This window comes from Colobus angolensis, unplaced genomic scaffold (genome assembly GCF_000951035.1).
Source record: "Colobus angolensis palliatus isolate OR3802 unplaced genomic scaffold, Cang.pa_1.0 Scaffold17, whole genome shotgun sequence".
In the NCBI taxonomy this organism is placed as follows: Eukaryota; Metazoa; Chordata; class Mammalia; order Primates; family Cercopithecidae; genus Colobus; species Colobus angolensis.
This window is the reverse complement of record NW_012114821.1, coordinates 358,399-373,141: the sequence shown is the minus strand read 5'-3', so window position 1 is coordinate 373,141 and position 14,743 is coordinate 358,399. Positions and strand designations below refer to the sequence as shown.

At 47.0% G+C, this 14,743-nt stretch overlaps 1 protein-coding gene across 1 annotated transcript in view; it reads right to left on the bottom strand.

Annotated features, from left to right (window-relative positions):
• Window positions 1–8,009: 8,009 nt before the first annotated feature.
• The window catches only part of ZNF251 (zinc finger protein 251), a 36,435-nt gene continuing 29,701 nt past the window's right edge, over window positions 8,010–14,743 (bottom strand). The window contains exon 5 of the mRNA XM_011938005.1: window positions 8,010–10,475. Within this exon, the coding sequence (XP_011793395.1) occupies window positions 8,737–10,475 (1,739 nt within the window). The 3' untranslated portion in view covers window positions 8,010–8,736. The remainder of the gene's footprint in view (window positions 10,476–14,743) is intronic.

Sequence of the window (14,743 nt, the reverse complement as noted above, 5' to 3'; positions counted from 1 at the left end):
TGGTCCATTTAAAAAACCTCTAGCTAGCTCTACGGAGCACTGATTGGTGCATTTTACAAACCTCTAGCTAGCTACAGAGTGCTGATTAGTGCATTTTACAATCCCATTATAAGACAGAATAAGTTCTCCAAGTCCCCACTGGATCCAGGAAGTCCAGCTGGCTTCACCTCTCATTGCCACCACAGTGGACTTTACTAGGCTAATGGTAAAAGGCAACTTTATCTTTGTGACTAGGAGATAACTTTTTCCCCAAATGGGTGACAAGACTAAGGTTCTGACATGTTGCTTCTGGGCTCCTGCTGTGGATATCATCAACCACAGCCACCTGGAAACATTCCCAAGATACCTATTTTTCCTACAGATAAGTTATTTTTTCTACCTTCAGTCCTTAGTTCTCATTCTCCAAGGAACTCAACAGTCTGGAGCCAACACTGAGGTCTCAGGGGCCTAGTTCTATCAGGGACACTGTGGCATCCAGCCCCTGGGTCCCTCACCTCCCACCAGGGCCACCCCATTGGTCTCCATGCCCAGGGCGCCTCTTTCCTCTTCAACTGCCCCAGGGGCACCAGGGCCGCTTCTCACTCAACACTGTCTCTGGGTGACCTCGCGAGCGCCAGTGGCATCACTGACCATCAAGACGCCCCAATTTGCATCTACATCACAGCATCTTCTGCCGGCTTTAGGTCCTGCCTTCACCAGGATGTCCCGCAGTCGCTTCACACTAAGAGTTCAACTGGCCCCCTTCCTCGCCCGGACCCCAGCTCCCGTCGGGGACCGTTGAACCACCCAGTGGGCGGTCAACCGGATGTCCCGGAACGGACTGAGAGCGCGTGCGTAGACCTCCGCGGACGGCTACTTCCGGTGCGCTCCCAACAGGTATCTGCCCGGGTGTCCGGCGCAGGGCTCCTTTCGGACCCGAGAGAAGCGCGCACTCGCCCCTGCCGCCCGCCCCGCTTTGCCCCAGCACGTCCCTGACCGGCCGAGGAGCACCCATAAATGGCAGTGGGCGCGATGGTGGCGGCGTGTGGCGGGGCCATGCCCAGAAGCGCTCGCTCTTCCGGAAAGGGGGGCCGTTTCGCCCCGCCCCCGAGTCTGGGCGCCCGCATTGCCGCGTGGTCGGCGAAGCGCGCCCGAGGGGGTGGTCAGGACAAAAGCGTGGGGAGGGGCCACGTCCCCGCGGCCCCAGCCAGGCGTTTCCTTGCCTCATCTGGTCGTTCCTCTACGGCGGGAACGCGAGGCGCCCACAGGGATGTCGCTAACGAGTCCGCGGGGCAACGCCGAGAGTGGCTTGAGGGGTCCCCGCAGGAGCCCCCGGCGCGCACCTCTTTCAGCGCTTTCCACCTCAGTTCTGGCCTAGCGCCTCGAGTGGGTAGAGGGCGAGAAATCCTTTGCCTCAAGCATCCCCTAAATGGGTCGGAAAGATGAAAGAGAAACGTTTCTGAGGGAAAACCTGGCGCCATCGCGTCAGCCCCTTTTTAAGAGCGCGCGTTTTCCGCCGGGCGGGAGCTGCTGTCTGACCACAAGTTTCTGGTGGCCCTAGATTCTTCGGCGCCTTAAACCTGGGGTTCCGGTAGCTGTAGCCCCCCCTTTCAAAATCCACCAGAAGCGCCTGACCCCCAGAAGTCACGCTTTGCCTTGACCTGCCCGGGAGCAGGGGCCGCACGGAGTTTCCGCGGGACTTCCCTCTGTGGAGGTTAAAGCACGATTTGTCAAAACGCCTTAGAACTTGTAATGACGACCATGTGCGTCAGGGTGGGGTCCCAAGAAGCAGACCGTGAGGTGACGCTTCCTGTCATCTTGGCTAATTGGGAGGCGCAGGCTCGGCCAGTGAGGACTGGGAAGAAGAGGAGCCAGCCCGGGTGAGCGTCGTACAGAGGCTGCGGGATGACCGGCTCCAGTCCTGCAGGGGAGTCTGGAGCCCGCTTGGATCGGACCTCAGCGCGGTCCCGTCGGGGTGGAGCGAGCTGGGCCTTCTCTGCCTCAGCGGCTTTAGGACTCTCCCAGGAAAAGGTGAGCAGCGTCGGCCCTCGACCCGGAGAAGCAGGGGCCACATGGAACTGGGTGCGGGAAGGTGGTGAAGGGCCCAGAGGATGGGTGCATGGCCTCAGGAAGTGACCGAAGAAAGCCTTAGTCTGAATTTGAGAATTTCTCCAGGTTTAACTTCTTGAGGGGGCGCCATACTTTTCCAAAGCAGCTGCCTCATTGTACCTTCCCATTCTGCATCTGTTCATCCATACGGCGATACACGACAGTTTCTCCACATCCTTATCAACACTTGTTATTGGCCTTTTTTTAAAAATCATAGTCATAGCTGGTGGGTGTGAAGTGGTGTCGCTTTCTGGTTTTGCTTTGTATTTCCTTGATAACTAATGTTGTTAAGCATCACCTCACATGCTTAATGGCCATTTGTGTATCTTTGAAGAAATATCTATTCAAAACTTTTGCCCATTTTAAAATTACTTGTCGTTTTATTGAGTTGTAAGAGTTGTTTCTCTGTTCTGGATACAAGTTCTTTAGCAGATAGATGGTTTGCAGGTATTTTCACCTGCTGAGGGTTGTCTTTTCAGTTGTTTGTTTTTGGAGACGGAGGCTCGCTCTGTCGCCCAGGCTGGAGTGCAGTGGTGCCATCTTGGCTCACCACAAACTCCGCCTCCCGGGTTCAAGCGATTCTCCTGCCTCAGCCTCCCGAATAGCTGGGACTACAGGCACGCGTCACTACACCTGGCTAATTTTTATATTTTTAGTGGAGACAGGGTTTTACCGTGTTGGTGAAGCTGATCTCTAACTCCTGACCTCGTGATCCGCCCACCTCGGCCTCCCAAAATGCTGGGATTACAGGCGTGAGCCAGTGCGCCCGCCCAGTTTTTGTACTTTTAGTAGAGATCGAGTTTTAGCATGTTGGGCGGGCTGGTCTCAAACTCCTGACCTAAGATGATCCGCCCGCCTCAGCCTCCCCAAGTGCTGGGATTACAGGCCTGAGCCCCCACGCCTGGCTGTCGTCTTTTCACTTTCTTTTTTGTTTTTTGAGTCGGAGTCTGGCTCCGTCGCCCAGGCTGGAGTGCAATGGCGCCATCTTGGCTCACTGCAACTTCTGCCTCCTAGGTTCAAGCAAATCTCCTGCCTCGGCCTCCTGAGTAGCTAGGATTACAGGCGCCTGCCACCACACCTGGCTAATTTTTGTATTTTTAGTAGAGACAAGGTTTCACCATATTGGCCAGGCTGGTCTCAAACTCCTGACTTCGTGATCCGCCCGCCTTGGCCTCCCGAAGTGCTCAGGGCATTACAGGCGTGAGGCACTGTGCCCAGCTCACTTTCTTGATGGTATCATTTGCAGCACAAAAATTCTTAATTTTGATGTGGTCAATATTTCTCTTTTTATTTTGTCACTTGTGCTTTTGGTATCTCTTTCAAATAACCTGCCCCTTTTGGTTTTCTTCATCGACTTCATTGTTTCCTTTTTTAAAATTTTCATTTTCTCGTTACTACTTCTTTCTTTAGGTTTACTCTAATAATCTTTGTCTAACTTCTTAAATTGAACATTTAACTTCTTAGCATATTAATTTTTTTTAAGAGGCAGGGTCTTGCTTAGTCACCCAGGCGGGAGTGCAGTGGTGCCATCGTAGCTCACTGCAGCCTCAGACTTCTGGTATCAAGTAATCCTCTCACCTCAGGCTCCAAGTAGCCGGGACCACAAGCTCAAGCCACCATGACTAGCTAAGTTTTGTGGGTTTTGTATGGACAGAGTTTCACTACGTTGCCCAGACAGGTCTCTAATTCCTGGCTTCAAGCAATCCTCCTGCCTCGGCTTCCCAAAGTGCTGGGATTACAGGTATAAGCCACTATGCCCAGCCTAATTTTTGATTTATAATTATGAAAGTACAATAGGTTATTTGACAAAAGTTTATAAATTAATGAAGATTGGACTTAGTAATAGACTGATTTTTTTAAAGCTCTGAGTAATAGAAGTTGAAGGACAGTATTTTTAGTAGAGATGGGGTTTTGCCATGTTGGCCAGGCTGGTCTCGAACTCTGACCTCAGGTGATCCACCCACCTCAGCCTCCCAAAGTGCTGAGTTTACAGGCGTGAGCCACCACGCCCGGCCTTAAGCTTTCTTAAAGTTTTTATTTAATTTTGAACCTGACAAAAAAAGTATATATTTATCATGTACAACATGTTTTGAAATATGTATACATTGTGAAATGGCTAAATTGAGCTAATTAGCATATGCATACCTTACATACGTTTTTTGTGGTGAGAAAAAACCTCTCGGCAGTTTTGATGAGTACAATACATTGTTATTAACGATAGTCACCATGTTGTACAGTAGATTTCTTGAACTTTTTCCTCCTATTTACTTCCTCCAATGGACACAAAGGAAATTTGGTATCCTTTGACCAACATCTCCCTGAGCTTTTTTTTTTCTTTTTTGGAGATGGAGTCTCGCTCTGTCGCCCAGGCTGGAGTGCAGTGCCACAATCTCAACTCACTGCAAGCTCCACCTCCTGGGTTCATGCCATTCTCCCGCCTCAGCCTCCCGAGTAGCTCGGCCTACAGGTGCCCGCCACCATGCCCAGCTAATTTTTTCTGTTTTTAGTAGAGACGGGGTTTCACTGTGTTAGCCAGGATGGTCTCAATCTCCTGACCTCATGATCCACCTGCCTCGGCCTCCCAAAGTGCTGGGATTATAGGCGTGAGCCACCACGCCCGGTCTCCCTGAGCTTTTTATTTTGAAATAATTTCAAACTTAAAGTTGCAATAATGCAGAGAACTCCCAAATAACCTTAACTCAGACTCACCAGTTCTTAACTGTTGCTATATTATTTCTCTTTCATTTTTTTTTAACCATTTAGAAGTAGGCTTGAAAGAGTCATTTTGTCTATAATTTCCTACCTATGTTCCATATCTTCCTGTATTTCTTCCTGTTTCTTTTTGGGGGTGCAGAATATAGGACGAGACACTTTTTTTCTTAGTTTTAAAATATCCGATTCTAGACGTTTTTAGTATCTCCAGATGCTTGCTTGAGGATATTTACTTCTGTTGTGTTACAGTTTTCTTCTGCTCCTTTGACTTCTAGTCACCTTGGGCTCCCAGGACTCCAGCTCCATCTCCATCTCCTAAATTTATAGAGACTGCCCAGCATCTCCCTGTGCGCAGGTGGATTTTTTCCTAGTCTGTCTTTATACAGGGGGTTCAACCCTTTAGGTAGGGGCCCAGGTTCCAACCATCACCCTCAAGCCACCCAGGCCTCACTGTCTTCATGGGGGCTATAAACGGGCCCCAGAGCTGTCCTAGCATCAGTTTCCAGGTGGGAAGCTCTGACTTTCATTTCAGTCTTCATTTTTAGCCCCTGAGGTGTTCCCTCACTCTCTTAGTGCTTAACCATGAATTTTCCTTCTAACATCCTCAGTCCCAGGGTCCACAGCAAGTACGTGTCAAAACAGCTGTTAGAGCCACACAGGAGCCCTCCCATGCCCCGGTGCTTCCTTACATTCTACATAAATGTGAGACCTGTGGGCCTCTTAAGGGAGGCATCATTGTGGGAGCCTTCCAGTAGATTAGAAGGGGAAAACAGTTTTAATGTAGCCAGTGTGCTCATGAACAGAGCATAAGCAGAACACAAGGTTCACATTTACACAAAGCACATTCTTGGCACTATTTCCTTTCTCTCCTGCTGTCACCTCTCTTCTTTCCTTCCCAAGTACATCCTAAGCACCTGTTTTGTATCACGTGCTGGAGATAAAAAGGCACGTAAGACGATGTCTCTGACAGCAGAGAGCTCTCCGTGGAATGCAGGGTAACCAGGTAGAAAGGAAAATGTGAGTTGAAATGGTGGGGATATGAATGTTGTGCTATGGGAGACAAGAGTAGAGAGAGTAATTTTTTTACAAGTGGGGGAGTTGTCCCCCCCCCCATTTTAGAGTTGGAGAAAAAGAGACCCAAGAAGATTCAATGTTTTCTCTGAGGTCAGAGTGAATCCATTGCAGAGGGAGACAGGACCCTCCAGGCGAGCCTGTGCTATCCACTCCCTCTCTTGTGCGGACCATTCCACATGGACCACACTAAAGCTAGCAATTCCCACACTTGGAAGAGGTTCTGTGATAAGAATTTTAATAATAAAGTTGGGGAGACAGAACCTGAGCAGGGGGAATAAGTGCAGCAAATCACAGAATGGATGTTAAACCAAATGCAGCAGTGACCCCAAATTCCCTAAGAAAACAGTAGGGCCAGGCACAGTGGCTCACGCCTGTAAGGCCTGCACTTTGGGAGGCCAAGGTGGGTGGATCACTTGACCCCAAGAGTTCAAGACCAGCGTGGGCAACATGGTGCGACACCATCCTTACAAAAAAATTAAAATTATCTGGGTATGGTGGTGTGTGCCTGTAGTCCCAGCTACTTGGGAGCTGAGGTCGGAGGATCCCTTGAGCCCAGGAAGTCAAGGCTGTAGTGACCTGTGATCGCTTCACTGCACTCCAACCTGGGTGACAGAGTGAGACACTGTCTCAAAAGAAAAAAAGAAAACAGATGAAATGAGAGATTAAGGAAGGCTCCTTGTAGGGGGGAAATGTCTCAGTTAGACCTGGAGGGAATGAAGAGTAGATTTGAAAAAAGATTCTTGCAGGTAGAGTCTCAGAATTGAAAATCAGAGGCCAAGCACGGTGGCTCACGCCTGTAATCCTAGCACTTTGGGAGGCCGAGGCGGGTAGATTACGAGGTCAGGAGTTTGAGACCATCCTGGCCAACATGGTGAAACCCCGTCTCTAAGAAAAATACAAAAATTAGCTGGGCATGGTGGTGCGCACCTGTAGTCCCAGCTACTCGGGAGGCTGAGGCAGGAGAATCATTTGAACCTGGAGGTGGAGGTTGCAGTGAGTCAAAATCACGCCACTGCACTCCAGCCTGGGCAACAGTGCAAGACTTTGTTTCAAAAAAAAGAAGAAAAAAAAATTGATTATCAGAATTTCAGAGGTGATCACACTGAGAAACTAACTACTACAGTGTTATTCAAACTTCCCAATGAAACTCTTTATATAGATGCTTACTGATCCAACCATGGTCAATAGGAGAAGGCAAATTAAAACCATGGATATCACTATATCGCCACTAAAATAGCTAGAATATTAAAAAATGAACAATACTGCTGGGTGCCTTGGCTCACGCCTATAATCCCAGCGCTTTGGGAGGCTGAGGTAGGCAGATCACCTGAGGTCAGGAGTTCAAGACCAGCCTGACCAACATAGAGAAACCCCATCTCTACTAAAAATACAAAATTAGCCAGGCGTGGTGGCGCATGCCTGTAATACCAGGTACTCAGGAGGCTGAGGCAGGAGAATCACTTGAATTGAACCCAGGAGGTGGAGGTCGTGGTGAGCCAAGATCGTGCCATTGCACTCCAGCCTGGGCAACAAGAGCAAAACTCCGTCTAAAAAAAAAAAAAAAGTACAATACCAAGATCTGGGGAGGATTCAAAGCAACTAAACTCACATCGTCAGTGGGATGCACAACTGACTTTGTAAAACAGTTCGGCAGTTTCTTAAAATGTAAAACATAAGCTTACCATGTGACCCAGCAATCCCAGTCCTGTTTACCCAAGATAACTGAAAAGTTAGATTCACAAAACAGCCTGTAGTTGATACACAGTTATGGCAGCTTTAATCATAGTTGCCCATACTGAAAATGCCCAAATACCCTTCCATGGGGGAACGGATAAACAAATGGCTCCGTCCATACAGTGGAATGCTACTCGGTGTAAAAAAGCACTCTACACAGGCAATGTGGATGACTCCAATGCATCATGTTCAGTGAAGCCACAAGCAAACAGCTGCACACTGTAATCCTGGAAATGGTGAGGTGATGGACAGAAAACAAACCAGTGGTTTCCATAGACTGGGGTTGAGGAGGGGTTGACCACAAGAGTGCACAAAGGAATTCTGGGTGGTGGTGAAGATGTTGAATATCTGGAATGTGGTGGTGGCACAATTGTTTGCTTTTGTCAAAGCCCACAGAACTGTACACTAAAAAAATTTTGTTTATAAATTATGCTTCAATAAACCTGCCTTTAAAAATTTTTTTATCAGTAATTACAATTTTCAAAAGTGGAGATACTTGGTAGGCCCCTGCTTTCTTTGCCCCTAAGGTCCCTCTCTCTGCTAAACTGTAGAGTTCCTTAGAACCAAAACCAAACTAACTTCCATTTTAATGAAAATGAAATGCAAAAACTGGGGCTCCAGGCAAGGAGGAAACGTCTACCTGCAGTTCCTCTGCGGGTTGGTGGGAGAGGTGGTGGAAGGAATAAGGCTAAGCCCCACCAGCAGGCCCAAGTTCTCTGCCTGGAGGCAGATGTATGGGACTGAAAGTGGATGTTCTCAGCCACAAGCCTGGGCCTGGATAGGAAACAAAGGATAAGACTGGAAGGATGTCAGGTAGGGTAGACCCAGAGCACCAACTGGGCTCATTTTTCACACCCTCCATCCATTCATCATGAGTATCCAGACACAGCACCACACGGTTCAACTCCTGAGCACGGCAGTAGCCTTTACACAGACAGCCTGATTTCCCAGAATGAATTCTCTTGTGTTTACTCCCAGATTTAATGACTTTAAATGACTTTTAGTAGTCATCTGAACTATTTATTTTACTTTGCCAGGAATATTTAGACCTTATTTATCTTTCATTATGCCATCTTATCTTCTAATGTAAAGTGAACAGTTGCTAAATTGTCTTCTGCATTTATCACTTTAAAAATGTCTTTCTTGGAAAATCTTTTTGATTTGAATAAAGTATCTTTTAGATCCATCATTTAAAGCAGGTTTCTCTCCAACATGAGTCTGCTGAGGTGGTGTGAGCTGTGAGCTCTGGCTGAAGGCTTTCCCACACACGCTGCAATGGCAGGGTTTCCCACCAGTGTGAGTTACCTGACGTCGAATAAGGGCTGAATTTCCACTGAAGGCATTTCCACATTCTTGACATTTATAGGGCTTTTCCCCAGCATGCATTTTCTGATCGTTCGTGGGTTGTGAGGTGGGACTGAAAGCTTTTCCATATTCATTACATCCAAAGGATTTCTCACCAGTGTGAACTGTCCAGCGCAGAATGAGATTTGCACCATGGCTAAAGGCTCTGCTGTGCTTCTCTCCAGTGGGAATCTGGCAATCTGGTGTAAGGCTAGAGCCATGAACAAAGGCTGGACCACGTTTTCTGCACTTGCGAGGCTCTCCACTGTGAATTTTCTGATGCTGAATGAGGGTTGACCTCCGGCTGAAGGCCTTCCCACAGTCACCACATTCATAGGGCTTCTCTCCAGTGTGAACTCGCTGATGTAGGGTGAGTTGAGAGCTCTGGCTGAAAGCTTTCCCACATTCAACGCATTGGTAGGGCTTCTCCCCAGTGTGAACTCTTCGATGCTGAACAAGAGTGGAACTCCGACGAAAGGCTTTGCCGCACTCATTGCAAACATAGGGTTTTTCTCCTGTGTGAATCCTTACATGTTCAGTAAGATGAGAGTTAAAACCAAAGGCTCTACCGCATTCACTGCATACATAGGGTTTCTCTCCAGTATGAACCCGATGATGGAGGAAAAGGCTTGAGCTCTGACTGAAGGCCTTCCCACACTGATTGCATTTATGGGGCTTCTCTCCAGTGTGAATTCTCTCGTGCTGAATAAGGCTGGAACTTCGACTGAAGGCCTTCCCACAGTGCCTGCATTCATGTGGCTTCTCTCCAGTGTGAATTCTCTGATGCTGAGTTAACTGGGGGCTCTGGCTAAAGCCTCTTCCACATTCATTACACTTGTAGGGTTTCTCTCCTGTGTGAATTATCCGATGTTGAATAAGAGTTGAGCTTCGACTGAAAGCCTTCCCACACTCACCACAGCCAAAGGGTTTTTCTCCAGTGTGAATTCTCCGATGAAGACGGAGGTGAGAATTGAGTCCAAAAGTTTTCCCACATTCATCACATTTAAATGGTTTATTTCCAGTGTGAATGTGATGGTGCAGAACAAGATTTGAGCTGTGAGTAAAGGCTCGCCCACACCGGCCACATTGGTATGGCTTCTCCCCAGTGTGGCTTCTCTGATGTCTACTTAGGTCTGAATTATATTTGAAGGTTTTGCTGCATATATCACATTTAAAGACCCTCTCTCCTGTTTTATTTCTTTGAAGTCTAACAACATTTTGGTTCCGATTCAAGTTTCTATCAAATGCACTACACTCTTGGGGTCTTTCTCCCAGAGATCTTTCCCTACCCATAGTAGCTTCTGTTAAAACTCTCTTGTGAATATTGGGTTTGTTCAAACTCTGCCCGGCAGAATTTCCCAGGTGCTCTTCGAGTTTACCCTCACGGCCCCATGCTTCCCGAAACTCAGCTGCCTGTGCATTATCCCTTAAGAGACTTCTTGATACAAATTCTGGGGTTTTTACTTCTTCGGAAAATTTTTGGTTTAAAATAGATAGTTCCTTCTTGGTCCCAACCTCGGAATCTGTTAAAGAAAAATATGAAGGAGTTACTAGAGAAAAGCTTCCATCAGGGATAATGTCCACGATGTGGTAGACGCTCCTACAAACCATCATGGAGAAGGCAGTGCTCTCACAGGAAAACATGTGAAAGGCAGAATTCAAAAGTAAAGATGGGATGGCCAATCAACAGGATAAAAATATTCCAGTTCATTAGTTATCAAAGTCACATCAAAACAAATTACGATTTTTCACCTATCAAATTGGCAAATTATTCAACAAATATTTAGAAGGCCAGGCACGTTCTAGGTAAGGAATATACAGGAAGATAAATATAGTCTCTGATCTCATGATGTTTATGTTCTACTCAAGTAGATAGCAAGTAAGTTCTTAAAAATAATGATACACCATGTGACAGAAATTGTGTAAATATGTTATTGCCCTAATCTAGTCTACATGGTCAGAGAAAATGCCAGGAGTGAGGTTCAAGCTGAAACCTGACAAAGGAAATAAGTTAGCAGTGGCAGACAGGAAGGCCTGGGCCTGGTTGTGATGCACAAAAATATCAATCAAGTTCCTGATTTGAAGAATTTGGGCCAGAGCCGGGCGCGGTGTCTCACGCCTGTAATCCCAGCACTTTGGGAGGCTGAGGCCGGTGGATCACGAGGTCAGGAGATCGAGACCATCCTGGCTAACACAGTAAAACCCTGTCTCTACTAAAAATACAAAAAAATTAGCTGGGCGTGGTGGCAGTGGCCTGTAATCCCAGCTGCTCAGGAGGCTGAGGCAGGAGAATGGCATGAACCTGGGAGGCGGAGCTTGCAGTGAGCTGAGATCGCGCCACTGCACTCCAGCCTGGGTGACAGAGTGAGACTCTGTCCTCCCCGCCAAAAAAAAAAATCTGGCTGGATGTGGTGGCTCACACCTGTAATCCCAGTTGGGGGGCCAAGGCAGGAGGACTGCTTGAGGCCAGGAGTTCACGATCAGCCTGGGAAACATAAGGAGACCCCATCTCTACAAAAGTAAATTTGTTTTTTTAAATTAGCTGGGTGCGGTGATGCACGTCTATGGTCCCAGCTACTCAGAAGACTGAGGTGTAAGGATTGCTTGAGCCTGGGAGGTCACAGCTGTGGTGAGCCATGATGGTGCCACTGTACTCCACTATGGGCAACAGAATGAGACCCTGTCTAAAGAAAAAAAAATTAAAGAATTTCACTGCTGAGTGCACTGGCTCACACCTGTAATTCCAGCACTTTGGGAGCCTGAGGCCAGGAGTTCGAGACTGCAGTGAGCTAGGGTCACGCCACTGCTCTCCAGCCTGGGTGGCAGAGTGAAACTCTTGTCTCTCTTTTTTTTAATCCCACCATGGCTAGAGCAAGAAGTATGAGGGGAGAGTGGGGCAAGATGGGGCAGGGTAAAGACATAGGAAACACTCACTGCAAAGAGGTTGAGAAATTTGGACTTTATGATAAAGACTTAAAAAAAAATAATGCTGAGCACTGCTAAGAATTAAAGCAACAATCAGCAGGGCGCAGTGGCTCACACCTGTAATCCTAGTACTTTGGGAGGCCGAGGTGGGCGGATCATGAGGTCAGGAGATCGAGACCATCCTGGCTATGGGGCAACCACAGTTCACTGCAGCCTTGACCTCCCAGGCTCAAGTAATCTTCCTGCCTCAGCCTCCCAAGTAGCTGGGACTACAGGCACAAGCCACTCTGCCTGGCCAAAATAAAACTTTGTTTAAAAGCTGACAATATGTAGCCAAAAAAAATTGATATATCACACACCCTTTGTCCCCTAAACTGCCCCCCTAGGATTTATCCTAAGTGGACTGCTGTATGTACATGGAAATGAGTACAATGATGCTCACTGCATTTTGTAATTGTGGGGAAACAAGGAAGAACCCAAATTTCCAAAAATGAGGTTGTTTAAACCCACTAAAGACTATTCACATAATGGAATACCATTCTACCATTATTATAATAGAAAGATATATAATTAAATGAAAAGCTTATATTACAAAGTGAAGAATCAGGTTCTAAAATTATATGCACAGCATAAACCAACTTTTATTGAACATATATATGTAAGATAGTTGCTATTTCTTCCTTAACTGTTTAGTACAAGTTGGTGAAGCCATCTGGGCTTGGCATTTTTTTCTGAGGAAGGGTTTTAAATTATGAATCAATTTATTTAGCACTTAAATAATTATGTATTAACCTTTTCTTGTGTCAGTTTTGATAAATTGTATTTTTCTAGGATATTTATACATTTTATCTCAATGTTTAAAATATTTGGCATAAATGTGCTCAAAATATCTCCCCCCAACCACCACCACTTTTTTTCTCTTTCTTTTTTTTTTTTTTTTTTGAGACAGAGTTTCACTCTTGTTGTCCAGACTGGAGTGCAGTGGCACGATCTCGGCTCACTGCAACCTCCGCCTCCTGGGTTCAAGCGATTCTCCTGCCTCAGCCTCCTGAGTAGCTGGGATTACAGATGCCCACCACCATGCTTGGCTAATTTTTTGTAATTTTAGTAGAGACGGGGTTTCACCGTGTTGCCTAGGCTGGTTGCAAACTCCTGAGCTCAGGCAATGCACCCGCCTTGGCCTCCCAAAGTGCCGGGATTACAGGCATGGGCCACCGTGCCTGGCCTCTTTTTTTTAAAAGACAGCGGCTTGCTCTGTTTCCAGGGTGGAGTACAGTGTTGTGATCATAGCTCACTGCAGCCTTGAACTCCTGGGATCAAGTGCTCTTCCCACTTCAGGCTCCCGGGCAGCTGGGACTACAGGTGTGTACCACCTGTAGTCTGGCTAATTCCTTATTTTTTTGTAGAGACAAGGTCTCACTATGTTGCCAGGCTTGTCTCCAACTCCTAACCTCAAGCAATCCTCCTGCTTCAGCCTCCCAAAGTGATGGGATTACAGGTGTAAGCCACTGCACCCGGCCCAAAATATCTTTTTATTATAGTCTGAAATATCTAGGTGGTGGCTCCTTTTTCATTTTGGTTATTTGTTCATTCTGTTTTATTATTTACATTTTATTATTACATTATCAGTTACATCCAGAAAACAGAAAGAGATGCTACATGCTCCAACAGTGTATATGAGGTTAATTCATCTTTGATACCAAAATTTGACAACAGTATGAGAAAACAAAATTGAAGGCCAATCTCATCCACAATGATGGATGTAAAATCCCTAAACAAAATATTCAGAAGCTAAATCCTGTCATATATGTAACAAAGATAACACATCATCAACAAGTGGGTTTATTTCAAGAACGCAAAGTTAGGCTGGGCGTGGTGGCTCACACCTATAATCCCAGCACTTTGGGAGGCCCAGTAGGGCCGATCACTTGAGGCCAAGAGTTTGAGACCAATCTGGCCAACATGGTGAAACTCCATTTCTACCAAAAATACAAAAATTAGCTGGGTGTGATGATCCTCACCTGTAGTCCCAACTACTCAGGAGTCTGACACAGGAGAATCGCCTGAACCCAGTGTCAGGCCTCTGAGCCCAAGCTAAGCCATCATATCCCCTGTGACCTGCATGTACACATCCAGATGGCCTGAAGCAACTGAAGATCCACAGAAGTGAAAATAGCCTTAACTGATGACATTCCACCATTGGGATTTGTTTCTGCCCCATCCTAACTGATCAATGTACTTTGTAATCTCGCCCACCCTTAAGAAGGTTCTTTATAATTCTCCCCACCCTTGAGAATGTACTTTGTGAGATCCACTCCCCTACCCCCAAAACCTTGCTCTTAACTTCACTGCCTATCCCAAAACCTGTAAGAACCAATGATAGGCCGGGCGCAGTGGCTCAAGCCTGTAATCCCAGCACTTTGGGAGGCCGAGACGGGCGGATCACAAGGTCAGGAGATCGAGACCATCCTGGCTAACACGGTGAAACCCCATCTCTACTAAAAAAATACAAAAAAACTAGCCGGGCGAGGCGGCGGGCGCCTGTAGTCCCAGCTACTCGGGAGGCTGAGGCAGAAGAATGGCGTAAACCCAGGAGGCAGAGGTTGTAGTGAGCTATCATGCCACTGCACACCAGCCTGGGCAACAGCGAGGCTCTGTCTCAAGAAAAAAAAAAAAAAAAAGAATGCAAAGTTAGTATAGTATTAGAAAATCAGGCTGGGCACAGTGGCTCACGTCTGTTATCCCAGCACTTTGGGAGGCACAGGTGGACAGATCACTTGAGGCCAGAAGTTCAAGACCAGCCTGGCCAACATGGCGAAACCCCTTCTCTACTAAAAAATATGTAAAAATTAGCCAGGCATGGTGG